Source organism: Hyalella azteca, unplaced genomic scaffold (assembly GCF_000764305.2).
Source record: "Hyalella azteca isolate HAZT.00-mixed unplaced genomic scaffold, Hazt_2.0.2 contig4053, whole genome shotgun sequence".
Classification (NCBI taxonomy): Eukaryota; Metazoa; Arthropoda; class Malacostraca; order Amphipoda; family Hyalellidae; genus Hyalella; species Hyalella azteca.
This window is the reverse complement of record NW_025934279.1, coordinates 4,843-16,989: the sequence shown is the minus strand read 5'-3', so window position 1 is coordinate 16,989 and position 12,147 is coordinate 4,843. Positions and strand designations below refer to the sequence as shown.

The 12,147-nt window shown below is 42.1% G+C and overlaps 1 protein-coding gene across 1 annotated transcript; it reads left to right on the top strand.

Annotated features, from left to right (window-relative positions):
- Positions 1 to 1,513: 1,513 nt before the first annotated feature.
- On the top strand, positions 1,514 to 7,739 carry LOC108680029 (N-acetylglucosamine-6-sulfatase-like). The gene is made up of 4 exons (XM_018168794.2): positions 1,514 to 1,709; positions 2,034 to 2,197; positions 2,838 to 2,925; positions 4,612 to 7,739. The coding sequence occupies exons 1-4, from the start codon at positions 1,524 to 1,526 to the stop codon at positions 6,064 to 6,066; spliced, it is 1,893 nt and encodes a 630-aa protein (XP_018024283.1). The 5' UTR covers positions 1,514 to 1,523; the 3' UTR covers positions 6,067 to 7,739.
- The last annotated feature ends 4,408 nt before the right edge of the window (positions 7,740 to 12,147 follow it).

The window sequence follows — 12,147 nt, the reverse complement described above, 5'->3', positions numbered from 1 at the left end:
TAAGTTGTGACTGTTGTGATTATTTTGATATCATCATGAATTTGTAGCCTCAAATTGTAGGTAATGAAATCAGTAGCTAATTTCAGTAAGCCCTTTTTGTGCAGTAATATTCCTAAAAAAACCTACATCTTCCCGAGTTTGGACTATAAGGAAAATCATCTCCACTTAGCCTACTTATTACATCCACAATGAAAAAAAATAATTCGGTACTGACTGCACTCTGCAGTGAGACGTGAGTGACCGAGCGCATTTTCTTGTCGACAAAAACATGAAGTCACGGATAGACAAACAGACGGATGGATCGATAGATGGATGTATGGACATGGCAAGCAAAACAGGGGCAATGCACTAAAAATATATGCCAATGCCACCAAATTTTTTTAATGCATTTATGAATGATCAAATAGGGTAAACACGGTATATTCCGACATCGTGGGTAATTCCATCACCTCTCTAGTTTTTCCTTTATATTAAGCTTTATTTTAGTTCCATGCGTTCTTGATGGTTGAAATGGTGACGTCATAGTCATACATTTGTGCATCGAACTAATGCCAAAACACTAGGTCTTGGCGATCTAGCAGGAAAATATTGAGATCCAAAGAGAGACAATGCACACTACCCAGTGAGATCATCTAGTGACGGAATATAGGGATTTGGTAGGTTTCCATTCTAAAGGCTTTTTAATAGATATGGCAACATTTTGTGACGTTTCATCGTTGCTGACGCATAGTCCGGTGTTTTGTGAGTCACGCGAAGCCAACAGAAGTTACGTAACGCATACAGTTTTTTTTATAGTTTTTCATTTCTCGATGCGTCCTTAATGTGTCGGAATATACCGCGTTTACCCTAATATGGCAATTCCATGGTCAGGAAGGTGCGGCCTGCCGCCTATATGCCGGAGGTTCATTTTAGGATGTATGCCGGTGAAGAAAGTTGCCAATATGCTTTGTTAAATTAAAAGTGTAACCATCACCAATACCCCATGGTTGATACGGGCACATGCACTTTATGATTGATGTGGCTGATGCCTGACAATTGTCACAAACATGTGTGCTTTATGATTGATAAAGCCAATGCCAATGGTCAACACTGTTGCATGCCCATGCTTCATGCCTTTGCTATCAAAGTGTCCGATGCCTGATGATAGATAGTAAAAATGTTAAACTTTATGCCACTATTTTTAGTCTTGCAATATTTTGATTAGTTTAGTTGCTACAACATTTCTACAAACTGTGGGACAACTGTCTTGATTTACCCTGTCCATCCCTTATTACCCTGTTTGTGGGTGGATCAAACCTTGTATTTCTGTAATTTGGTATTTTTGTAATTTGTAGTTCAAATTTCCAACTTTTTAATTGCATACCTATCTCTGTCATTCAGTAGTTGACAATTCTAATCCTATCTCTGTCATTCAGTACTTGACAATTCTAATCCTATCTCTGTCATTCAGTAGTTGACAATTCTAATTGCTGATTATTATAAGTGGCATAATGTTTTAATGGTGTAAGTTATCATATCCACAGATGATTGCTCATGTAAAGAGACCAGTGGCGCCTACCAATTCCCAGAATGTGATATTACATAGAATATACCTGTTCCTTGGATTATGTTTATTTACATTGGTGTTCTACTTCTCTTACATTGAGCCTAAGAAATATGCAACTCCTGAAGCCCTGTTGTCATCTCTGCACACTCCAAATGATTCTAGTGTAAGAATTTGATATACCGGTACCTATGTACTATGTAATACTTAATATCATCAATACTCACAGAATATCATTTCAATACAATACAATAGGTATCATCCTAAATGATATTGCAGAATATTTATGAGGTAGAATACCGCTGCTTTATTGTTATAGGTAGATCCAAAATATGATTGAACTGAAAACAACAACTCACTATTTCCTTAAGAGCCAAGAGACCCAACATTTATGTACTACTATCATCATACTATGATATGTATTTTAATTGTCCTGAATATTTTTTTTATTTTTTAATGTCCATTCCTGATATAAGTTTGTGTTTTTCAGAAAATTGAGAAGGTTTGTCCCAACTTGGTGCTGTTCTTGACCGACGATCAAGATGTTGTGTTGCTGGGAGCCGAGCACATGACTAACCTGCGGGAGCTACTCGTCCGACAAGGAACCGTCCTCTCCAATGCTTATGTTGACACTCCTCTCTGCTGCCCCAGCAGGTGTTCTTTCTAATCTTTTCATTTAATTCCAGTCTTTAGGTCATAAAATTCCTTTTATATTGCTGAAAAACTTGAGTAAAACTTGAGAGTGGTTTTTACAATAGTAGGTATGTTTCTGCTTGACAACTGGAAAATACTTCTTTTATCACATCATCTTTCATGGAAAATGTGGAGACTTGCCAGTAATTCCTGCATTAACATGATCATTCTACAATATTATTGATGAATTCAAGAAAATCATCCATATATTTTATCATCTCTCAATCTCATGGTCTGGTTTTCATGTTGTGCTTTAACCATGATTAAATTTTATCTAATGATGACATCCTGTTCTTCCATTCCATTAATAATTTTCATTCCAAAGCTTAAAGAAGATAAGTGAATGTGGTTGACTTTTTGAATCAAAATAAGAAACTTGTAACTTACTTGCATGTTTCTCTTAAGTGGAGGCTAATCTTCAAAATTTGCGTTTACTTCTTTTGACTTTCCTATATCTCAGTCACTATGAACTACTCAAGTTTGACTCAATCTTTGATGACACATTCCATTTAATAGGATTTGCTTCTAATGCTAATAACCAATAAGCTTCCTGCTTTTGACATTCTCTTCCACGTCATTTAATGCAAGCCATAATGTGCAGGTCATCCATCTTGACTGGTCGTTATGTGCACAACCACGGCGCCATTAACAACTCTCTCGAGGGCCACTGCAGTGACCGCGTCTGGCAGGTGCGATCCTCCGGGTAGCTGTAAGAATCTTATTCAAGAGAGCTTCCTAGCACAGTAAATACAAAGCGATAAAATTTGGGGAAAAAACCGAGTCTTGGGGATACACTCAACTTCAAACAACTCTTATTAATCAGTAAATAAGTCACCCATGAATTTTAGAAAACGGATACTTGGTCAGTCAATGAGTCTTTTCATTTAATGCACAAATAATTGCAACTTTGAATTATTATTTTACTTTAACTGTGAAGGCATGCATCTAGCAGGAATTAGAGGTTTGTTTCCTCTTGCAGGAAACCGACTTCCATGCACGGTGCGTCAAATTAGGTTAACCACAATAACCCCATGCATTCAATAAAATATTTGTTTTAATCTTCAAGAAATGTTTAAATCATATATCTTGAATTTTTCTAGATGGATTAGATTGTTGAATTACTGAGAGATAAACATTGCAAAGATGACGGTTTTTCCTCTCTCAGTATCTACTAATTTTACTGTTGATTGCTACCGGTAGCAATATTTCCTGCCAAGATTATTCATACTCAGCCCATTAAGTCCATATAAAATTTTTCACGCAAGAGGATCTAATTATCATTATTTTTTCTTATATAGGTATAACTAGTAAACTTTTTTAATGTATAAATAGACATAAAGATAATGAATTTCTGAAAATACATCATTCCTTGAGATATTGGTCACAATGAAGCGATTTATATATTTATTATTCATGATTGCACATGACTGGATGCAAGAGAAAGAAGCTTGTATTACAATCCTACGTGTGACTGTTTCAGTCAGCCACTTGTAGCAGTCATACAACTGTGTGACTGTTCCAGTCAGCCACTTGTTAGCAGTCATACATCTGTGTGACTGTTCCAGTCAGCCACTTGTAGCAGTCATACAACTCGTGCGTTTGAACCTGAAGCGTGAACATTTTATTGTGACTCTTAACTTCTTTATCCACGAAAACTTATCTTGTATCTCCTCCTATTTGCTGGAGGTGTTTGTTGACAACTAAATATAATGGATAGGCAATCAGTATCATATTAAGAAAGTTTGTTTTTAACACGTTTTTCTTTACTCAGCTTCGCGTTTGTTTGTTGTTAACATTGACAACGAAAATTAACCCACTTCTGATTGCTCTAGAGATCTGAAATTCGGCATGCAGGCTATATTTGCCTAACAATTTCAGATACAATCATAAAAACTAGCAATAGAGACCTAAATTAGCTTAATTTGGTAAAGTATATATTAATAGTATATATATAGTATGACGTGCGGGCGCTGACGTTATAGACGAGCAGGCGCTGACGCTGCGTATCATCGATACGTACGTCAAGGCAAGTAAATTGGCTCGCAACAACGTTTTTCATGTGTAGCAACGTACTAAAAAGGAGAAAATAAAATACTAAAAAAAAACTTGAAAAAAAACACGTTTTTCTTGTGGACTAAAAAGTAGAAAATAAATTATGGCTCGCCCAAAAAACGTGGGTCGGGCTGTACGTTCACCATCAAATTTCCAAAATTCGTGTGTTGTATGATTTTCGCTTTATTCAGATCTCTAGAGCAATCAGAAGTGGGTTAATTTTCGTTGTCAATGTTAACAACAAACAAACAAACAAACAAACGCGAAGCTAAGCTAAGAAAAACGTGTTAATTAGTATTGCTAATCTGAAACATTACGTACAGAATGGGCCTGAGAAAGCAACGTTGGCAGTGCACCTACAGATTGCGGGCTACCGTACTTTTTTCGCGGGCAAATACTTGAACCAGTACGGCAGGGCGGAGAGCGGAGGTCCTGCTCATGTACCCCCAGGTTGGCATTGGTGGCAAGGCCTGGTCGGCAACTCCAGGTACTACAACTACTCGCTGTCCATCAACGGCAGCGAGGTGTGGCACGGCGATCACCCCGACGCAGACTACCTCACCAGCGTCATCGAGAAGCAGGCCCTGCAGTTCCTCGCCTCGCTGCCGCCCAAGAGTCACGACCTGCCACAACACGAGGCTCCCTTCTTCATGATGCTGTCCACGCCGGCGCCCCATGCACCCTTCACGCCTCAGCCGAAGTATGAGGACAAATTTCCAGATTTAAAGGCTCCTCGAACTGCGAACTTCAACGTGAGGAATGACGGCACCAAGCACTGGCTGCTGAGACTCGGTGAGCAGCCTCTACGTGAAGAGCTTCTCGACAAGGTGGACGACATTTTCAGGAATCGGTTAAGAACGCTCCTTTCTGTCGATGACATGCTGAAGAAAATAGTGGAGTCCCTGCATGAAAAAGAATTGCTGGATGATACTTACATAATTTTTACGTCAGACAACGGCTTTCATCTCGATCAGTTCTCCCTGCCTTACGACAAGAGACAGCCCTACGAGTTTGATATCAGAGTTCCGTTTGTTATACGCGGTCCTGGGGTGGGCAAAGGCGTTACTCTGCCTCACCCCATCAGCAACGTGGACCTTGCACCCACATTACTGAGTTTGGCTGGCGTCGCGGTACCAAAGGATATGGATGGTGTCTCCTTGAAATCTTTTTTATTACGTCATGAGGTTAAGGAGGGTGCCTCAGAGTTGCGTTCTAAGTCTCCGTCGCTTTGGCTTGGCAGCCGAACCCTCCTGGTGGAGCACTCCGGGGAAGGGTTTGCTCGCACCGACGGAGCATGCGGGCACCTCGGGCCAGGGATGTACGGCTGCGATCCTGAGTTCGACTGCAAATGCACGGACTCCTGGAACAGCAGCTTTGCCTGTGTGCGCCAGATCCGTTTGGTGTCCGATGATGCTATTTATACTTCGAATGACGCTTCGGTGTCTGATATTAACATTCAGAATAGTTCACGGTCTCGACTGAAAGAAGATCAGGACGATCATTCAAAAGACTCGGGAACAACAATAACTCATAAGCACCAAAAACTCAAAGGGAGAACTACAATATATAGTGAGCCTGGTAGCGTCAGGACGGCGAAGGACGTGGTGTTCTGCAGGTGGCAGGACCAGGAGGAGTTTGTCGAGTTCTACGACCTCAGCGAAGACCCCAGCCAACTGATGAACGCGGCGGGGCGGCTCAGCGCCGAACAGCTGTTGTACTACCACGCACTGCTGGACGCTCTGGTGCGGTGCTCGGGGGCAGCATGCCATGTGGCATGAGTGTCTTGTGGCGTGATGGTTAGTCTTGTGGCGTGATGATCTGTGTCTTGTGGCGTGATGGTCAGTGTCTTGTGGCGTGATGGTCTGTGTCTTGTGGTATGATGGTTAGTGTCTTTTGATTGATTATTTGTATTTTAATGATATCTGTATCGATGCTCCTCTACGAATTTTTTAATTCAATCTGAATTGGAATGTATGTTTGCAGTCTCTGCCCATCAGATGACATTAAAAACTTTTTACATTTTTTTGTCAAACTGATTTAAAGCTTGTTCATCTATATCAAAATCAATCAGAAAACCCTAATTGTTATGTTTGTTAAGAACATTTTATTAATGACAATATTTCAATTGTTCATAGATTAATTGCTAATTTTCAGCCATGTTATTTCTAAATGTGGTGCAGGCTGTCGAATCTGATGCTCTCTTTTGCCATATGTTCTGTCGGCCAATATCAGTCAGATACTTTCAGATTTTAATTATTTCGTAAAACTTGGGGCGATAACAATAGTCATTTGTCCGAGAGCTGCTTTAGATGTTATTTATATACTCATAAGGCCACCGCTTGTTTCTGGAACAAGCTTTTGTTATAACGGCTGAACGGTCAGGTTTAAAGAAATGTTCCGCCTTATGCTACGTTGGTCCTGAAGACAAATGTGGTCTTACTTATTGTGTAAGAAATTTCTTAATAAACTACTTATTGGATATACTTACGTTAGATATGATTTTATAAGTTCTGACGTCTTGAGATTAAATCATGTTTTGTTATGTTATTTATAGCACCAATGAATAGGCTTCTACCGACGAATCCCTCAACTGAATCTATCTGCTTATGTAATTTGAATATTCTCTCAAATAGACACGATATTTTTGCATATTAAAATAGGGCTTAAATTTAAAATAGTTTCCTGAATCCCGCCAAGAACAATCACCTCCGTGAGTTAGGCTGACGTTGAAGCTCCTCTGTCGTGTCTAGTCACAGGAGTGATCTTTTTCTTCTTAGTTGTCGAGAATTATTCTAATAAATAAGAAAATCTTCGAGCGCGTGGTTTACAATTTTATGGTGCAAATGTGAACTTACGTTGCGAGCAGCAGTGCCGTTCGTCTCTACTCCTTGAGATACTCAGGCAAGTCAGTTAATTTTCTAAGATGCTGCAGCAAATATGCCATTTTGTGGACGGCCTTTGCTTTAGAAAGTCATTTATTATTTGGTGTTCAGAGAAAGGCGTGGCACTTCTTCCGTCTAGCAACGCACTTTTTGTTGCATGGGTCATCCTGATGCAGTTTATTCCGAAAAAAGTGCGTATCGGTGCTACGAGGAGAAGTTGTGTCACTATTTGCATTATTTGACCCATTCATTCATGTGAGTATTCTCAAGCATCGCTGCTGGGCTATGTTAAGCTGCTCGGCCATTATGCTTATTGTTATTTTCAGTTTATGTAAGCTGTGAAATTTGTTGAATACTTGTTTATTCCTGATATAGTGTACCTATGTGTAATTAAGTTGAAATGCACGGCGGCAGCTGAATGTTTATGTGTGTGCGTGTTGAAACTTATGTCAAGTGGAGAGCTTCGCTGGACACTCCACCTTCTCATCTCTGAATATTATTTCCTATTTTTATAAGATAAATATTGACCTGTCCGCATGGCTGAAGTGAAGTAAATATGAATAAATTAGTACGATAGTTTTATTGCTATTTCGTCGGGTCTTGTTTTTGTTAAAAAAAAATTTTATGATGAAGTCGTTCTCTTGAATCTTGTATACTTTTCTTTGCATGTGACCTCACCATTTGGTGCGAGCAGGAATAGAACTGATACTAAATAACATTATAAGTTGGAAAAGCGTTCGTTGAATGTAATTATAGAGGTAAACCTTAATGTATATTACTGCACTCTTTATAGTTGTAGAGATAAACATTAATTTGGATCACTTCACAATTGTAGAGCTGAACAAGATAACATAGCATTCCACTCTCTATAATTGTAGAGGTGAACAATACTATATAGCACTCCACTCTCTATAATTGTAGAGGTGAACAATACTATATAGCACTCCACTCTCTATAATTGTAGAGGTGAACAATACTATATAGCACTCCACTCTCTATAATTGTAGAGGTGAACAATACTATATAGCACTCCACTCTATATAATTGNGTGAACAATACTGTATAGCGCTCCACTCTCTATAATTGTAGAGGTGAACAATACTGAATAGCACTCCACTCTCTTTAGTTGTATAAGTGAACAATACTGAATAGCACTCCACTCTCTTTAGTTGTATAAGTGAACAACACTGTATAGCACTTCACTCTCCATTTCTCTCACACAAAAAGCGCAAAAACTCCTGCTCAACATTGGAGCTTTACTTGCAACATTACTTCTGCATAACAGCATCATTACTTAACAGCCTCCCTGATGGCATCGTTGAAGCTCCGAGTATGTTAGCATACATATGTTAAGTCTTAAAATGCCTAGCAAATTACGGACAAGGCAATAAGTCCAGCAGCTATCTCAATCAATCGTCAATTATGGAAAGATCGGGTTCCAAAGGCCGGATCCCTTGTGAATCAAGTCACGAAAAGTTCAAGAATCGGCAACAGGCCATGGGCCTATTTCTTCAACGCCNCTGTGCTGGATGGGCACAACTGTGCTGGATGGGCACAACTGTGCTGGATGGGCACAACTGTGCTGGATGGGCACAACTGTGCTGGATGGGCACAACTGTGCTGGATGGGCACAACTGTGCTGGATGGGCACAACTGTGCTGGATGGGCACAACTGTGCTGGATGGGCACAACTGTGCTGGATGGGCACAACTGTGCTGGATGGGCACAACTGTGCTGGATGGGCACAACTGTGCTGGATGGGCACAACTGTGCTGGATGGGCACAACTGTGCTGGATGGGCACAACTGTGCTGGATGGGCACAACTGTGCTGGATGGGCACAACTGTGCTGGATGGGCACAACTGTGCTGGATGGGCACAACTGTGCTGGATGGGCACAACTGTGCTGGATGGGCACAACTGTGCTGGATGGGCACAACTGTGCTGGATGGGCACAACTGTGCTGGATGGGCACAACTGTGCTGGATGGGCACAACTGTGCTGGATGGGCACAACTGTGCTGGATGGGCACAACTGTGCTGGATGGGCACAACTGTGCTGGATGGGCACAACTGTGCTGGATGGGCACAACTGTGCTGGATGGGCACAACTGTGCTGGATGGGCACAACTGTGCTGGATGGGCACAACTGTGCTGGATGGGCACAACTGTGCTGGATGGGCACAACTGTGCTGGATGGGCACAACTGTGCTGGATGGGCACAACTGTGCTGGATGGGCACAACTGTGCTGGATGGGCACAACTGTGCTGGATGGGCACAACTGTGCTGGATGGGCACAACTGTGCTGGATGGGCACAACTGTGCTGGATGGGCACAACTGTGCTGGATGGGCACAACTGTGCTGGATGGGCACAACTGTGCTGGATGGGCACAACTGTGCTGGATGGGCACAACTGTGCTGGATGGGCACAACTGTGCTGGATTAGCACAACAGTGCAGGATGGGCACAACTGTGCTGGATGGGCACAACTGTGCTGGATGGGCACAACTGTGCTGGATGGGCACAACTGTGCTGGATAGGCACAACTGTGCTGGATGGGCACAACTGTGCTGGATTAGCACAACTGTGCTGAGTGGGCACAACTGTGCTGGATTAGCACAACTGTGCTGAGTGGGCACAACTGTGCTGAGTGATGCAAAACTATATACCTGCTAGATGCAGAACTGTACTTTCTGTGGCAGCCCTAAAACATATTTCCTTTAATTTCTTGTGAATTTCTCTACATCAACGAAAGGTTATGGCCATTAACTTAATATATACAATCAGTCGGGTCGGCACTGCTGAAGATTCGGACACATTTAGTCACACTACTTCTAGACGCCAGTACTAGGAAAGCTATTGTCAGCTTGTGTAGGTCTAGTTATGGCACTAGTAAGGCAATGGTTGGTAAGTCTAGGTTTGGCAACAGTAAGGCAATGGTTAGTAAGTCTAGGTTTGGCAACAGTAAGGCAATGGTTAGTAAGTCTAGGTTTGGCAACAGTAAGGCAATGGTTAGCAAGTCTAGGTTTGTTGCCAGTTGTGTAGGTACTACCGACGGTAGTAACATCGCCAGTCGAAACTTCCGCGGAATAGATTTTTTTCTCTCATTAAGTTCCCTATATTTTGTCAGCATAGCAGTCATTCATGCAGGCCTTCAATCTTAAATAATTATAGATTTTAGGGGAATTTCCCGCTCTCCGTGTCACGAGAAGCCACAATTATACCTGTTGTGGAGGTATATAAGATTTCCGTCGAATTTTCTCAATTCGAAATGCTTCAATAAGTAATCAGCTTTTGAGGTTTCGCTATACGTGATCCATCGTTTATTTTGTGTTTTTAATTAGTTTCTCTAAATTGGCACCACGAGTTGGGGGCACCCCCGTGACAAGGTGCGGGACAACGCACTCCCGTAACAAGGCGGGGATGAATAATTACATACAATCGTGCCTTAAAGATAATGATCAAATTCAAAGGTTCAAACTTTTATTTCAGACTAGTAGTGAATGAATGAAGCAGGATTTTCAATCTTGATAGGATAGGTATTCTTGGAGCCGGGACTGAGGAAATGCACAGTCAAAGCAGAATAAGGCTGTAACCGCGTCAATGTACAGCGGCAACAGGTAATTTGGAGGGTCTGCGTCGCCACCAGCTACGAACCAGGTTGTTTCATACTGTAAAGAATATATTGCACCCCCGTGGCAAGAAGCGGGACAACGCACCCCCGTGACAAGGTGCGGGACAACGCACCCCCGTGACAAGGTGCGGGACAACGCACCCCCGTGACAAGGTGCGGGGATTGAGTCATATATATAACCAGGCTGTCAAGTGCACCTGCACTTTTAAGTGATCAAAAGACTAGAGCTTTCGTGACGTCACTGCAGTGATTTTCATTGCCGGGAGTTCATTCTTAACGCTATATTTTGCCATGTTTTACCATGAGAATTATGTTATTCGAGTATCTTTAAAATCTCAATTAGTTATCATGCGATATGAAACGCAATTCTAATGTGGACAATAAATAATTTAAAAAAAATCCGTACGGCTGCTGCTCTAACGGTCGCTGCTTGTGCGCATGGCACTTCCATGCATTCCACCCGACATTAAAATGACAGAATATTAACACAAAATCAACATAAGATCCAGACAATTTATGTAACAAATTGCCGTCCCTTGACGTCACAGACGCAGCTGTGACGTGCAACGTGACGCCATATTGCGCCGTCACGTCCCTGGTGACGTCATCAACCAAGTTATGTGATGCCGCGTGAAATTTCTACTGTGAACTTCAGCGTTACATTCCGTTAGGTTCTCTGGTTCAGTTAGGTTAAGTTTGGGTTCTCTAGTTCAGGTTCAGTGAGGCAAGATTGGGTTCACGCAAGGACAGGCTCAGTTAGAAAAGATTAGGTTCACGTAAGGACAGGCTCAGTTAGAAAAATATTATATTAGGTTCACGTAAGGACAGGCTCAGTTAGAAAAATATTATATTAGGTTCACGTAAAGACAGGCTCAGTAAGAAAAGATTGGGTTTACGTAAGGACTGGCTCATTTAGAAAAGATTGAGTTCACGTAAAGACAGGCTCAGTTAAATAAGATTAGGTTCATTAAGGCCTAATCATGTTGAATTTAGGTAAAATATGTTTAGGTTGAACAAGTTAGCTGAACTGAGGCGCTAGCACACCTGTGGCCGGATGTGCTGGTGACACCTGCGCTACAGCGGGGCAAACATGTGGCCTATGGGGGACATGTGTTGTGGGGGTGTTGGGGGTGTTGCGTGGGTGTTGGGGGTGTGTTGCGTGGGTGTTGGGGGTGCGTCGCGTGGGAATTTGGGTGTGTTGCGTGGGTGTTGGGGATGTGTAGCGTGGGTGTTAGGGGTGTGTTGCGTGGGTGTTGGGGGTGTGGTGTGTGGGTGTTGGGGGTGTGTTGCGTGGGTGTTGGGGGTGTGTTGCGTGGGTGTTGGGGGTGTGTTGCGTGGGTGTT